Source organism: Salmo salar, chromosome 19 (genome assembly GCF_965601325.2).
Source record: "Salmo salar chromosome 19, fSalSal1, whole genome shotgun sequence".
NCBI classification, from domain to species: Eukaryota; Metazoa; Chordata; class Actinopteri; order Salmoniformes; family Salmonidae; genus Salmo; species Salmo salar.
This window is the reverse complement of record NC_138309.1, coordinates 38,770,600-38,786,838: the sequence shown is the minus strand read 5'-3', so window position 1 is coordinate 38,786,838 and position 16,239 is coordinate 38,770,600. Positions and strand designations below refer to the sequence as shown.

General features: G+C 40.6%; 2 protein-coding genes across 4 annotated transcripts in view; one reads left to right on the top strand and one right to left on the bottom strand.

Moving 5' to 3' along the window:
• slx4ip (SLX4 interacting protein) overlaps nucleotides 1-7,049 on the bottom strand; it is a 127,423-nt gene extending 120,374 nt beyond the window's left edge. For 2 of the 3 annotated variants that reach the window (XM_045702279.2, XM_045702278.2), the window contains exons 1-2: nucleotides 6,717-7,049; nucleotides 6,304-6,354 (exon numbers count right to left, since the gene is read on the bottom strand). Coding sequence is in view for 1 of the 3 variants with exons in the window: in XM_045702278.2 (XP_045558234.1) it covers nucleotides 6,304-6,330 (27 nt within the window). In the remaining 2 variants the exon portion in view is untranslated. The remainder of the gene's footprint in view (nucleotides 1-6,303; nucleotides 6,355-6,716) is intronic. The other variant, XM_045702280.2, reaches the window with a different exon arrangement.
• An 84-nt stretch (nucleotides 7,050-7,133) lies between these two features.
• On the top strand, nucleotides 7,134-15,377 carry mkks (MKKS centrosomal shuttling protein). Its single transcript, XM_014157932.3, has 6 exons — nucleotides 7,134-8,404; nucleotides 8,607-8,811; nucleotides 9,016-9,203; nucleotides 9,750-9,860; nucleotides 13,407-13,690; nucleotides 14,163-15,377. The coding sequence occupies exons 1-6, from the start codon at nucleotides 7,607-7,609 to the stop codon at nucleotides 14,326-14,328; spliced, it is 1,752 nt and encodes a 583-aa protein (XP_014013407.1). The 5' UTR covers nucleotides 7,134-7,606; the 3' UTR covers nucleotides 14,329-15,377.
• Nucleotides 15,378-16,239: the final 862 nt, after the last annotated feature.

The window sequence follows — 16,239 nt, the reverse complement described above, 5'->3', positions numbered from 1 at the left end:
CCTGTTTCCTCCAGCATCTTCACAAGGTAATTTGCTGTTGTTCTGGGATTGATTTGCACTTTTCACACAAAAGTATGTTCATCTCTAGGAGACAGAACGCGTCTCCCTCCTGAGCGGTATGACGGCTGCGTGGTCCCATGGTGTTTATACTTGCGTACTATTGTTTGTACAGATGAACGTGGTACCTTCAGGCATTTGAAAATTGCTCCCAAGGATGAACCAGACTTGTGGAGGGCAACAATTTGTTTTCTGAGGGCTTGGCTGAGTTCTTTTGATTTTCCCATGATGTCAAGCAAAGAGACACTGAGTTTGAAGGTAGGCCTTGAAATATATCCACAGGTACACCTCCAATTGACTCAAATGATGTCAATTAGCCTATCAGAAGCTTCTAAAGCCATGATATAATTTTCTGGAATTTTCCAAGCTGTTTAAAGGCACAGTCAACTTAGTATTTGTAAACTTCTGACCCACTGGAATTGTGATGCAGTGAATTATAAGTGAAATAATCTGTCTGTAAACAATTGTTGGAAAAATCACTTGTGTCATGCAAAGTAGATGTCCTAACCGACTTGCCAAAACTATAGTTTGTTAACAAGAAATTTGTGGAGTGGTTGAAAAACTAGTTTTAATGACTCCAACCTAAGTGTACGTAAACTTCCGACTTCAACTGTACAGCTAATATCGGGCGATTCCGATGTGTTCACCGATATATCATGCATCCCTAATTATGATGTTACAGTCTCTACCCACTGGTAGAGTAAGAGTATTATTATGATGTTACAGTCTCTTCCCACTGGCAGAGTAACAGTATTATTATGATGTTACAGTCTCTACCCACTGGCAGAGTAACAGTTTTATTATTCTGTTACAGTCTCTACCCACTGGCAGAGTAACAGTATGATTCTGTTACAGTCTCTTCCCACTAGGAAGGAACATTTATTAAACCTCCCAGAGAGAGAGTATTCTATATGAACTGGTGAGAGAGTGATGAGGCTTTTCTGAACTGTGCGTATGCAGGCAGGCATGCATGTGAAACAGAAAGAAGGTGAACGCCACGTCTAGTCAATAGGGGCAACAGGGCATTAGGGAGGACGTGAGAGACCAGTGCAGACGTCCATTGTTGCTTATCCTTAAACTTTCAATAAATGAAACATAAACAAAAAGAAGGAGACAAGTGGGCTTTCCGGGCTTTCTTGCTCTGCACTTTAAACACACGCATCTGGTGTGCATTACTCCTGGAAATCATGAGAGAATGGCCAGGGCTAGTTCAGGAGATTCCTCAGGCTCAGCCTCGCGCTGGTTAAACCAGCATGAATGCCCTAAGAGATATAAAGCAATACAATATACATGTAATGCTATAAAAAAAAAACTAGAGTCAGTTTAAGCTAGAGATATCTGCTTCTCAATACACTGCATCTGCCTACGTCGGCCTTCCGTATCTACGGTGGAAGGTGGCAGAGCTATAGCAGTATTTGTCAGACCAGGATACATCTAGAAAAGCAGTGCTCACGAGAAATTCTGTAGCATCCGAACGGCTTGGTTTACAAACTCATATGACCAGAAACATGGAAAAGATGAGACTCTCACGAACATGTTGGTTGTTTTGGGATACCATCCCCACAAGACTCATCTGAAGATTACACTCTTGGTACCGGGTTATCATTATTCCAAACAGAAATTAGAATTTCTATTGGACAATTTTGGTAGGTCCCTCTACTGTTTTGTTCAGCTTGCTTCCATTTAAGAAACGTTTTACAAAATCGCCATAACGAATACAACCCAATTTGAAAAAAAGTGAACGGATGTATTTTAGTGCCCAAAACAAAAGTGGTTAAATATTGGTTAAAAAAAAAACTTGAAATATAATGATCTTTCTTAGATGTCCCAGATATAGGACAGAAACTTAACAACAAACTTAATTTTGATTTATTTTTTGACTATATGTTTTGCCATGAATTAATATATTATTAAATGCATTATCTATGGGCTAATAGCAATAAGGCCAAATTCAACGGTTCATTTTATTTTTTTAAAACTTTTTTTAGTTTTTTTGTTTTTATACCTACAGGGGTCCTAAATATCTAAATCAACTAACTAAATGATCCTTGGTATGACCTTCTTAAAACAATTCCATTGTTACCTGACTATGGAAAAGGAACAGCAGACATTTGACAAAACCAGGGGGAAAGCTTCAAGTGGACAGACACTTTAAAAACAAGGCAATGAACAGCACTAGACCACCAGCCAAGGGCTTGCGATGGCGTTCACTTGAGTTATTGGAATCGCAGTTGGGCTCAAATTATGTAAATTGAGAGACAAGTCCCTAGAATTGAATTGAACAAGAACACATTGCTTGCACACTTGACTTATGAAATCAACTCATTTATGGCTGCAGATGCCCTGTGGAAGTGAGGCAAGACTTCTCAAATGTACAGCAACAGCTCCCTCTAGTGGTAGTCTAAATGACTAGTACTAACTGAAGAACACAGTGAACAAAACATTAATTATTACACCTTCCTAATATTGAGTTGGCGCAAGGACTCTAGAAGGTGTCGAAAGCTGTTACAAACTGCGCGGTCTGCGGTTGTGAGGCCAGTTGGACATACTGCCAAGTTCTATAAAAACGATGGACGCGGCTTATGGTAGAGAAATTAACATTTCATTTTCCATACGCACAAAATGTTGTGCACAAATTAGTTTACATCCCTATTAGTGAGCATTTCTCCTTTGCCAAGACAATCCATCCACCTGACAGGTGTGGCATATCAAGATGAATAAACAGCATGATCATAACACAGGTGCACCTTGTGCTGGGGACAATAAAAAGCCACTCTAAAAGATGCAGTTTTGTCACACAACACAATGCTACAGATAACTCAGGTTTTGAGGAAGCGTGCAATTGGCATGCTGACTGCAGGATTTTCTACCAGAGCTGTTTCCAGAGAATTTAATGTTAATCTCTCTACCATAAGCCGCTTCCAATGTCATTTTAGAGAATTTGGCAGTATGTCCATGCGACTTTACAACCGCAGAACATGTGTAACGATAGCCCAGGACCTCCACATCCGGTTTCTTCACCTGCGGGATCATCTGAGACCAGCCACCCGGACAGCTGAAGAAACAGAGGAGTATTTCTATAATAAAGCCCTTTTGTAGGGAAAAACTGGGCCTGGTTACCCAGTGGGTATACCCTCCCACGCCCACCCATGGCTACGCCCCTGCCCAGTCATGTGAAATCCATAGATTAGGGCCTAATGAATTCATTTAAATTGACTGATTTCCTTATATGAACTGTAACTCAGTAAACTGTTGCGTAATATAAATACATACACACAAAGAGAGAACCAAATAACTGATTAAAAAACACAATTTTGTAATTAAGGTCTACAGTAGCCTGAACAGCACCCTCTAGGGTAGCACCATGGTGTAGCCAGACACCAGCCTGTTTCTGTCCTCTTCAACACAAAACCAAGGAGGCTCATGATTCTCACCCACTTCCCATAGATTTAAACAGCAATTAATCATGGCTTCCGGACGACGTCCCACAATCTATCAGAGCTCTTGCAGTACGAACCGACATCTTGTCCATCCAATCAAAAGGATCAGATAGTTAATCTAGTACTGAAAGCAGAAACTAAAATCAGTATATTTCAGTTTAACCACAACATTTTTTCTACCTTTTCTGGAGGATTAAAACTGAAATTGTAACCAGTTCTGTATGGCTTGTTTAAGAAAGGGCGATACTTTAAACAAAATTCCATTTTCAATGAGTGGGAAATGAGAAGATGTAATCTGTATGAAGGCAAAAAGGCAATGTTTGAACAATGAGCCTTTCTTAATCTACTGGAGAACCATTTTGTGTTTAAGTATAATTTATGTATGAGTGAAGCTTTTAGTGAGAGGTTTAAAGCTTTAATATTTAATCATTTTTGCCCCCCAAATATTAATTATATCAATAGGCACATTTAATTTTGTCTGGTTTAGCATTCCAAATAAAATTGTATATTTTTTGCTCATATGATTTTAAAAAACGAGTCGTCTGGAGTAGGCAGTGCCAATAGTAAGTAAACTGTGATAGGACCAAAGAGTTAATCAATGTTATTTTTACTCTCCATGGTTGCAGAATCTTGTCTATTTTTGCTAACTTTCTAATGAAATTGTGGTAAGTTCATTTATATTCTTTGAGATGTAAATACCGAGTACGTCTCCTTCACCATCCGCCCATTTTATTGGTAAACTACAAGGTAGTGTAAACACTGTATTTTTTAACTATCCAATACGTAATATGGTACACTTGTCATAATTAGGTTTTAATTCAGAGAGGCTAGAAAAGTGATCAAGATCTTCAATGAGGCTGTGCAGGGATTCAGATTGCGGACTAGAGTCATCGGCATACATTGACGCTTTTGTTTTTAAATCGCCTGGATTTCTAACCCCTTGATGTTCTTGTTGGATATAATTTTAATAGCTAGCATTTCAATGGGCATAATAAATAGCTTACCATTTACAGACTTAGCTAATGCAGCTAATTTAGCCTACTCAACAACCTGACAGAGAGGAATGCTATTTACTCTAGCTAGCTGGCTAAGGCTATCGAACACTGCAACTCAAGGTAAGCTTTCGGCTTTATTCATTTATTCCCACCAGGGCCCGCCCGTGGGAGCTTCAAGTTTCTCGTGTCCACATCACTAAGAATGTATCATGGTCCAAACACCAACAGTTGTAAGGAAGGCAAGACCACACCTCTTCCCCCTCAGGAGGCTGAGAAGATTTGGCATGGGCCCTCAGATCCTGAAAAAGTTCTACCACTGCACCATCGAGAGCATCTTGACTGGCTGCATCACCGCTTGGTATGGCAACTGCTTGACATCCGACCGCAAGGCGCTACAGAGGGTAGTGTGTACAGCCCAGTACATCACCGGGGACGAGCTCTCTGCCATCCAGGACCTCTATACCAGGCGATGTCAAAGGAAGGGACAAAGAAATGTGTTAAAGACTCCAGCCACAGACTGTTCTCTCTGCAACCGCACAGCAAGCGGTACCGATGCACCAAGCCTGGAACCAACAGGACCCTGAACAGCTTCTACCCCCAAGCCATAAGACAGATAAACAAGACTGCTAAATAGTTAATCAAATGGCTACCCGGACTATCTGCATTGACACTTTTTTTGCATTAACTCACAAAGTTCTTTGCACATACGCTGCTGCTACAGTCTATTATCTATCCTGTTGCCTGGTCACGTTACCTCTACCTATATGTAAATATCTACCTCGTACCCCTTCACATCGACTCGGTACTCCCTGTATATAACCATGTTATTTTCTACTCGTTATTCACTGTGTATTTATTCCTTGTGTCAGTATTTCACTTTTTTTTAATCTTATCTTTAACTCTGCATTGTTAGAAAATAACCCGTAAGTAAGCATTTCACCGTTTTAGTCTACATCGGTTGTCTACAAAGCATGTGACAAATACAATTTTACTTGATTTGTTGTTCACCTTAGTCCATAAGCGAAGGGAAAGGTGAGAGTAGGAGAGCGCGTAGATGTCAGAAGGAATTATACATCGAGCATTAGTGATGAGGCTATTAAAAGTGAACTGTGTATTCAGGTGATCAGGGGTGTATTCATTCCGCCAATTCTGTTGAAAAACGTTTCCTAAACGGAAGCAAACGCAATGAAATGGGGAGGGACCTACATGAATTTGTCCAATAGAAACTCTCGTTTAAGTTGCAAAAAGGTATGTTTTTGCAACTGTTTGGACTAATGATTACACCCCAGATCAGCTAGATGCAGGCAAGAGTGCGCAAGGTGGTATTGAATGTGTCACTGTCTGCCACCTTGATTACTCCAACTTGTCTCTCGACCTGTACACCTACATTATAAACTTTAGTTCATAGGCTAGGTTGTAGCAACCTTGTGATGCGTATAGGGCAAATTCAAGTATCATGTAGTAACCTATCACTGTTACATTGAACTGGGTGAATGGAATTTGAATGACAGTCATCCAATATGCTCTGACAGAAATAAAGCCATACAAATTTTTTTTAAAAATGAATGGTCCTCCCTAATCTTGAACGGCTCAAACCGCCATTGCTTATGCTTAGTAGTTGCCAAAGTTCTGGAGCATGTCTTTTACCATTTTAAAATTTCAACTTCAATGTAGGGATGTCCCAAAGATCCCGGATTACAAGGACCACATCCAATCATCGAATGCGTCAAACATTACAGAATAAACTTGTTTATCAGTTACCTGAAGACAGAGCAATAACAGTCAGATGAATAAAACGTCTTTCCACTTACCTTGACAACAACCTTGTGAGGAGCCATTCTTGTTGAGTCTACTAGTAGTAACTACGACCGGAAACAAACACGTAACGTTAATGTTCTTTAGATTTGCCCACACCATAACCTTTCATAAACATCCCTATGATTTATATGACCTGATGGGGAACCACAAAGTAACCTAACTGTGGTTTTTGCTTGAGTCACAATAGCTAGCATACATTAGATATACAGCTATGGAACAACGGATAGTAATTGCAATACTTATTTTACCAGACTACTGTAGATGTTACCGTTGCGTTTGGGGCAGCAAGTATTGTAGCTAACGTTAGCTACAAAACTTTTCTCGTTGAACAAGAACATGACGTAAAAGCTAAGCAGCTAAACGAGTTAACGTTAGGCAGCTTGTAAGCCGTGTTTGTTGTATTTACCGTAGCTAAGCAAGGAAGAAACCGACTGTTATGCAATCATCTGACTTCTGGACGAGCTGTAACGTTAGCTAACTACGTTAATTTAATAGCTGCATACCAACTTATTTTCCACTAGTTACCACAGCCACAAGGTTAAAATGAGGCTTTATCGTTAAAAACACATTAAAACAAAGGTTATGGTTAACATTGTAGATACGTTTCAGGTTAGGGTTAGCTTTAAAATCAGATTAAAAAAATATGAATTCTAGAAATAGGCTGGTTTTAGACCTAATTATGACTTTGTGGCTGTAGTAACTAGTGACGACCATTTTCCGCCGAATGTTTTTGAAAATGTATCACGTGACTTTTAGGACCCCGTAGCGGGTCTTTGTTGTCATGGAAATGGTTTGGCTGGCCAACAGAAGCCTTTGTTTCTCATCAAATAACCTCCAGGAAAATACACATTTCACCATAGACAACGAATAGAATAATTAATATACTATTATAATACACATTTCACCGTGTATAGGTACAATAATTTCTGAGTAATCTGATTTAATCAACGTAATATATTATATTGTAATCAGGTATTTTTCAATATACCTAAAACTAACAGCTATCAGATTTTCGACCACAGAACAATCAAATACAGTAGCGTACTGTTGCTGTTTCGCAGCTCTAAAATATGAGTTAAATGTGTTTAAAGACAGAAAAAAATCCAAGGGTATATTTAGCAATACCAAAGGGTGATTTAAATCTTTGTAATCGATCAAAATCACACCCGAATTTATCAGAGAATGTGTGATATGATAGTATGTAGCTAACACTGGCTAGCCATGCAACATTTAATTTGGATGGCTTCTCGTCTTGTGTCCAGCTCCAATGATTTGCGCATGAAATAATAAGTAACTATGTCTCGAGTTACCAAGAAAGCGTCATCTGTCTGTACAGACAGCCCACTGAGCATGAGTGAAGTCTGTCAGAAGATGACACTGATGAGGCAGATCCTCACCTCTTGTTTCGGACCCAATGGCAGACTGAAGCAAGTCCATAACAACGTAGGTGGACACGTCTTGACCACCTCCACCTCTACATCCCTACTTCAAGCTGTTTCCTCATCGGAGCCGTTACTCAAACTTATAACTGCCTCCATCCTAAACCACCTGTCTCGGTTCAGTGACTGTGGTCTGTACACTGGCATCCTCTGTTTTTCCCTCATTGACCATGTTCAGAAGTCAGGCTTGAGACCAAGTGTTGCGATCAAAATCAACAAACAACTTTTGGAGGTTTGCACCAGTTTCCTCAACCAGGAGGACTGTGGCTGTAAAGTGAATGTCGATTTCAACAGCTGCCAGAGCTTGGTGACACTAGCCAGGAGTGTCATCTCTAGCAAACCTGCCTGTGTGTTGACTGAGGGTGAACAACAGCATATCAGCACGTTGGCTGTCCATGCCTTTCTACTGACTGTCCCCTGTGGTGACACCCTGAGCTCCCCAGTCCGTCTTGGTAGGACTGTGACTGTCTCCATCGAGGGACAGTTTGTTCTAGATTCTACAGTGTTTCCAGGTTTGCTGGTGAATGTCCCAGACATGCAGCTTCACCCCACAGACTCGGAGAGAATCAGACGGGGGCCCGGTCCCTTCCGACTGGCCCTGTTCACGGTGTCTCTCTCAGGGGATCTATCTGAGTTTGGAGAGGGCTTCCTGGAGGTAATGGTATACCTTACTTTTGCCACTAAATGCAATATTTTAGTAACCCCAAACATAAATGTACATATTGTCAAGGTTTTTATTCAAAAACTCGTTTTAACTTGAATGTTTTCTTTGTCTGTTTGTCAATGCAATATCCATGTATTTCAAAGTCTTTTGACTGCCATGTGGGTGTTTATTATTATACATTTGATCTTGAAAGGTGCACTGTGGAGCCCCTGACCCAGAAGACCTAATCCTGGATCAGTTACTGAAGCTGGGAGAGCAGGCAGTTACAGACCAGGTGGAGGTGTTTATGTGTCAGAGAGTAATACACCCTGTACTGCAGCATTACCTCCGGAGGCACGGGCTCTTGGTCGTAGAGAGACTCGGCATTGCACTCATTCAGCCCATTGTTCAAATGACAGGTAAATGTAATATACTGTAGTTATCAGTAATGCTTTACCCAGCATAGATATATTAGTATTTTGTAGTAGGTAGGTTAGTGCTGAGAATAAAATACATTTAGGGGCCTACTTTCTATTTTGTTATAATACATGGGTTTTTATATATAAATATAAATCCTACTAGATTCGAGAAAGCATTGGTTTTCATATCTCCCACTGTTCCAGGTGCTCAAGCAGTGGCATTGTACCAGACCCCTATCCCTCCTGAGGCCTATGGCCAGGTGAAAGGCTGCTTTGTCAGGACTGTTGGATCCAGAAAGATGCTGCATCTCCTTCCACCTCGGGAACCAGTACCAGCTGTCTGCACTATGGTCCTCTGCCACAGGAATGACACCATGCTCAATGAACTGAAGGTAGACTAGACTGAGCCTATTGTGTTCTATGTGTAACAGAGATAAGAGCGTGAAGTAAGCTCACTCCACAGCTAGCTTGAAATGTTGCCAATGTTGGTGTGATAGAATTGGAGGCGTGCTGACCCTGGTTTAAGCCCATTCAGAGGCTTGTTCAGGAAGGCAACGCTAAGGTAGCACCCTTTACATATGATCAATAAACTGAGGTAGGAACACTGACACCCTTTACATATGCTCAATGAACTGTAGGTAGACACACTGACACCCTTTACATATGCTCAATGAACTGTAGGTAGACACACTGACACCCTTTACATATGCTCAATAAACTGAAGGTTGGAACACTGACACCCTTTGCATATGCTCAAATAGTCAAATAATAACAGTCTACCTATACTCCGAATGTAATCCAGGCCTGTCTTAGAAGTGTAATCTAGTTCCTCTCGTTGTTTAGATCATGTTAGAATCTTGCTAAATGTTTTTCTTGGAGGCAATGATTTTTGTATTGATCTGTTGTTACTCTGTGTCTCTGTGGTTGTGATGTTCCAGGCTGCGTGTCAGAGGGCAGAGCATGTGTTGAGGCTGACCCTGAGAGACCCAGTAGGTCTGCTGGGAGGAGGATGCACTGAGACACACATGGCAGCCTACGTCAGTAACAAGGTCTGTACAGTGGTTGCTCCTTTAAAAGTTGAGTCATGCTGCAGCATTCTGTGGCACGTTATTTAATTGTCAGCCATGTCTTACGTAAATGCAAGTTAGTGCTAGTTTGACCACCAGAGGGCAACTTTGAGAAGCATTTGATAGTCTCCCATATTGGCTTTACTAGAGAATTTAAAACCTTTTTTATAATAACGTAGTACATGGGATTGATTTTAAGAAATGTGGCTTAATTAATTTGATTAATATTATGGTGTTTCTATTCCGAGAAAAACGAAACCCTCAGGGTTTCCGTTAGGATGGAATGGAAAATATTGTGCTGTACAACGTGACGGTCGGGAGTAGGCTACTGCATAAGAGGATTGGAGGATTGTAAATTAATATCTAAGGGGCATAACATTTCCACACCCTAATTGTAGTGTAACCAATACTAATTTTGCCTATGGTAGGCCTACAGCATATCTAAAAATATTTTTTTCAATGATGTGACCCTCCTCCAATAATTACATTTAGAGGATTGGAGGTTTCTAAATTAATACCTAAGGGGCATTTTCCGTTAGATATTCTCAGATATTCTCACAGATCCTAAGGGGCTTTTATATAATTATAAATGAATTAATAATAGTAATCGCTTTGTTAATTAAAAGTAACACTATTTTGGAGATTATTTCGTTTTTCTTTTAAACGACATTGAGTGATTGTAATTTGAGTAAAGGCCAGAATAATATTTATAAAGGCCAAAATATAGCCCTGCTAATAGCCATAATGATGCTGTACAACGTGACCATGTGTGTTTGAAAGAGTATTTTCCAGTAAGCAACCATTTGTTTGCCATCATTAGACAGCTTTGTTCCAATATTTCTGTAATTCAGTGATATTTATTCCCATAGTAATTTGTTATGGATCCATAACTAAATCAACATCTGCATTTTGAAAGATTATTTTTATCATTATTTTATTAACGAAAGCATAAAGGTGCTGATGAAGAAATACAGTACTGTACAGTATATGCTTTTACATTTGGATAATAAAGCATTTAAAGCATTTTGCAGATATAAGCCAACTGCATTTGTTTATTAGGCTACTGTGTAGTCTTACAAGTAAACATAGCCTACAATACATACTGTAGTAAACATGGGAAAGTGCCTAATTCCTTACATAAGGGAGAGCAGGCCATGTCCAGACTTTCTCGGTGACCTCAAGTACCTTCAATAATGGCTGTACTAGAGAATGCGGGCACGTGGGAGACCGGGGTTCAATTCCCCGACGGGTAGGAAGGAGTCCTTGTAAATAAGAATTTGTTCTCAACTGGATGTGCTATTTCATAGTTTTGATGTCTTCACTATTATTCTGCAATGTAGAAATGTAAAAATAAAGAAAAATCCTGGAATGAGTAGGTGTGTCCAAACTGGTACTTGCTTAATTCATTTGATTAATATTATGGTGTTTCTATTCCATGAAAAACAAAAAACCCTCTGGGTTTCCGTTAGGATGGAACGGAAAATATGGCGCTGTACAGCGTGACGGTCGGCAGTACAGTACTGGCTATTTAGCTAAAGAATCCCAATGTCGTGCCGGCAGGGCACGTGGGAGACCGGGGTTCAATTCCCCGATGGGAAGGAAGGAGTTGACTGTCCTTGTAAATTAGGTAGTTGTTGTGAAATTGTTAGGTTACTTGTTAGATATTACTGCATGGTCGGAACTAGAAGCACAAGCATTTCGCTACACTCACATTAACATCTGCTAACCACGTGTATGTGACAAATAAAATTTGATTTGATTTCTGATTTGATTAGGACTCCAGTCTACCATAACACTATACTGTACCTAACAGCCTACGTCAGTAACAAGGTCTGTAGGACACCAGTCTACCATAACACTATACTGTACCTAACAGTCTACGTCAGTAACAAGGTCTGTAGGACGCCGGTCTTCCATCTTATAGCTTGGCACGTGTGACACATAAGCCTTTATAAATACATCAGTGTTATTAACACCCTAAGGTCGATTTCCCCCGTGGAAATAATAATAAAATAAATAAAAGAATCCCCATAAAAATATGTCAATTTAACTTGGAGATATCTGGGGTTTTTTTTGCATTGGATACGTCTCAATCCAATGTCGGCCTTCCTCATCTGCACAGGAAGGTGGCAGAGCTACAGCAGTGTTTGTCAGACCATGAAAAGTCCCGAAAATCGGCCTTCTCACAAAATAGTATGTAGTGTCCAAACGGTTTGGCCTACAAAACTATTATGACCCCTCTGTGGAAAAGATGAGACTCTCTGTAGTGTCCGAACAGTTTGGCCTACACACTAATATGTGTAAAGATGGGACTCTCAAGAGCACGTATATGTCGGTTGTTTTTATCTAGGACGCCCACAGGCCTCGTCAGAAGGTCCAGTTCATTCTGAAAGTATTCAGACCCCTTGACTTTTTTCCACATTTTGTTACATTACAGCCTTATTCTAAAATGGATTAAATACATGTTTTTCCTCATCAATCGCAGACAATACCCCATAATGACAATATACCCCATAATGACAATATACCCCATAATGACAATATACCCCATAATGACACAATACCCCATAATGACACAATACCCCATAATGACTCAATACCCCGTAATGACTCAATACCCCATAATGACACAATACCCCATAATGACACAATACCCCATAATGACACAATACCCCGTAATGACACAATACCCCGTAATGACACAATACCCCGTAATGACTCGATACCCCATAATGACTCGATACCCCGTAATGACACGATACCCCATAGTGACTCAATACCTCATAGTGACTCAATACCCCTTAATGACTCAATACCCCATAATGACTCAATACCCCATAATGACAAAGAAAAAACAGCTTTTGAGAAAATAAATGGTTCCTAATCTTTCTTATATTTATCAGGATAGACGCTAAAGAACAAACTTCCTTTACATTTTTTGGAGGGGGGACTATCTGTTGTTCCATGTGGTGAATCTGTTATTCAATGCGTTTGTATGGGCTAATAGCAGTAAGGCCAAATACACATTTTTCATCAAATAATTGTAAAAAAAAAAAACAATTGTGGAATACTTCAAGGGGTTTTTAAAATTCAAAATGAACTAGCTAATTGATCCATGGTATGACCTTCTTAAAACAATTCCATATAGCCTAGTACAGCCCCCCCCCCCCCCCCCCCTCCCCCCGCTTAGACTCTGATGGATTAAGCACTAATAACACAATAACAGTTATTACTGTTAACCAATAAGGTTTATATCATTGTTATTACATACTGCTCAATAACACTGATCCAGAATTACTCATTTATGACTGATTTCATGTGGTCCTATGTGGCTCAATTGGTAGAGCATGGCGCTTACAACGTCAAGGGTTCGATTCCCGCTGTGGCTACCCACTGAAAAAGACATTCACAAACGATTAAGTCGCTTTGGATAAAAGGGTCTGGTAAATGGCGTATATAGTTATATTATTATATTATATTTGCTGATTTTAAATGATTGAAATCTAATGTTATCTAATCCCGTCACAGGGCACTACTGAAGCAGCGGAGGCAGCGTTATCCCTGGGAGTCTCCCAGTCTCATTACCTACTGGGACTGAATGGATTCTGCTCCTCCCTGGAGACCGTAGCGCTGGCGCTGGAGCACGATGGAGGAACCAACCTCGTAGACCTCACCTACGCCCACCACTGGCCTGTGCCCCAGGGAGAGGGACTCCAGCGGGGTGATGAAGGTGAGGTTCCAGCCACCTGTGGCTGTGGCCTGGTGGAGAGGAGCTCCAGGCCTGGGCTGGAGTGGACCCCCCTCAACACCAGGTACCCACCATAGATTCATGAATATGTTGATGTTGGACGTTGTATGTGATGTATGTTATTGGATGTGATGTATGTTTTTGGATGTGATGTATATTAGTGTATGTTGTTGTCAGTGATGTGTGTTGTATGTTATTGTATGTGATGTATGTTGTTGTCTGTGATGTGTGTTGTATGTGATGTATGTTGTTGTCTGTGATGTGTGTTGTTGTTGTCTGTGGTGTGTTATGTTGTTGTCTGTGATGTGTGTTGTTGTATGTTGTTCAAATCAAGCTTTATTTGTCACATGCGCCGAATACAACAAGTGTAGACTTTACCGTGAAATGCAGTTGGATGTTTTTGTATGTGATGTATGTTGTTGTATGTGATGTATATTGTTGTATGTTATTATATGGGATGTATGTTGTTGTATTTTATTGTATGTGGAAGAGGATGTGTGTATGTCCTCTGAATAAACAAGCTTTACGTTCACCAGGTACCCTTTACGTCATGCCCCCCTGGTTGTGGGTAAGGACACTACCCCTACCCCTCAGCTCAGGGTACTGGACTCCTTCACAGCCAAACTCAATGCTCTGCAGGTTGCCGTGGAAATGGCTAATCTGGTACTGGACATTGGATACGTCATCCAAGATGTCAACTGACACCAACCTCTCTCTCTCAATTCAAAGGGGCTTTATTGGCATGGAATGTGTTTACATTGAAATAAACTGTAAACAAAACAATGACAATCAGCTTTTAACAGTTAACATTACACACAAACCTTTCAAGAGAATACCAACATTTAAAATATGATATTACTAGCGGTTAAAAAATCTAGTATAACATTTAAAATGTTACATAAGCTAGGTGTTGTGACAATGTGCAAATAGTAGACTGTACGAATGACAGGGGTGGGAATGAATAGGCAGATAGATATAGGTTTTATTACATTGTTGTTTCTGACCCACTGGTCGACCTTTTCGTGTGGCAGCAGGTCACACATCTTGCTACTGTGATTGCACACTGCGATATTTCGCCTAGCAGATACAGGAGTTTGTCAAAATTATATGTGTTCGATTTCTTTGTGGGTTTGTGTAATTTGAGGGAAATATGTGTCTCTAATATGGTCGTACATTTGGCAGGAGGTTAGGAAGTGCAGATCAGTTTCCACCTCATTTTGTGGGCGGTGGGCACATCTTCTCTTGAGAGCCAGGTCTGCCTACGGCGGCCTTTCTAAATAGCAAGGCTATGGTCACTGAGTCTGTACATAGTCAAAGCTTTTAATTTTGGGTCAGTCACAGTGGTCAGGTATTCTGCCACTGTGTACTCTCTGTTTAGGGCCAAATAGCATTCTAGTTTGCTATGTTTTTTTGAAAATTCTTTCAAGTGTGTCAAGTAATTATCTTTTTGTTTTTCTCAAATTTTGGTTGGTTCTAATTGTGTTGCTGTCCTGGGGCTCTGTGAGGTCTGTTAGTGTTTGTGAACAGAGCCCCAGGACCAGCTATTCTCTAGGTTAATCTCCTTGCAGGTGAGGGCTTTGTGCAATGTTTGGTAATCGCTTTCCTTTAGGTGGTTGTGGAATTTAATGTCTTTTTTCTGGATTTTGATCCCTAGTGGGTACAGTAGGGGGGAAAAGTATTTGATCCCCTGCTGATTTTGTACGTTTGCCCACTGACAAAGAAATTATCAGTCTATAATTTTAATGGTAGGTTTATTTGAACAGTGAGAGACAGAATAACAACAAAAATATCCAGAAAAACGCATGTCAAAAATGTTATAAATTGATTTGCATTTTAATGAGGGAAATAACTATTTGACCCCCTCTCAATCAGAAAGATTTCTGGCTCCCAGGTGTCTTTTATACAGGTAACGAGCTGAGATTAGGAGCACACTCTTAAAGGGAGTGCTCCTAATCTCAGTTTGTTACCTGTATAAAAGACACCTGTCCACAGAAGCAATCAATCAATCAGATTCCAAACTCTCCACCATGGCCAAGACCAAAGAGCTCTCCAAGGATGTCAGGGACAAGATTGTAGACCTACACAAGGCTGGAATGGGCAGCTTGGTGAGAAGGTGACAACATTTGGTGCGATTATTCGCAAATGGAAGAAACACAAAAGAACTGTCAATCTCCCTCGGCCTGTGGCTCCATGCAAGATCTCACCTCGTAGAGTTGCAATGATCTTGAGAACGGTGAGGAATCAGCCCAGAACTACACGGGAGGATCTTGTCAATGATCTAAAGGCAGCTGGGACCATAGTCACCAAGAAAACAATTGGCAACACACTATGCCGTGAAGGACTGAAATCCTGCAGCGCCCGCAAGGTCCCCCTGCTCCAGAAAGCACATACACATGCCCGTCTGAAGTTTGCCAATGAATATCTGAATGATTCAGAGGACAACTGGGTGAAAGTGTTGTGATCAGATGAGACCAAAATGGAGCTCTTTGGCATCAACTCAACTTGCCGTGTTTGGAGGAGGAGCAATGTTGCCTATGACCCCAAGAACACCATCCCCACCGTCAAACATGGAGGTGGAAACATTATGCTTTGGGGGTGTTTTTCTGCTAAGGG

Excerpts from the sequence above, each read along its gene's own strand:
- mkks (XM_014157932.3), top strand. The coding sequence starts at position 7,607 with ATGTCTCGAGTTACCAAGAAAGCGTCATCTGTCTGTACAGACAGCCCA. Across the intron at positions 8,812-9,015 it reads GCCCATTGTTCAAATGACAG|GTGCTCAAGCAGTGGCATTG; the intron begins GTAAATGTAATA and ends CCACTGTTCCAG. Across the intron at positions 9,204-9,749 it reads CCATGCTCAATGAACTGAAG|GCTGCGTGTCAGAGGGCAGA; the intron begins GTAGACTAGACT and ends GTGATGTTCCAG.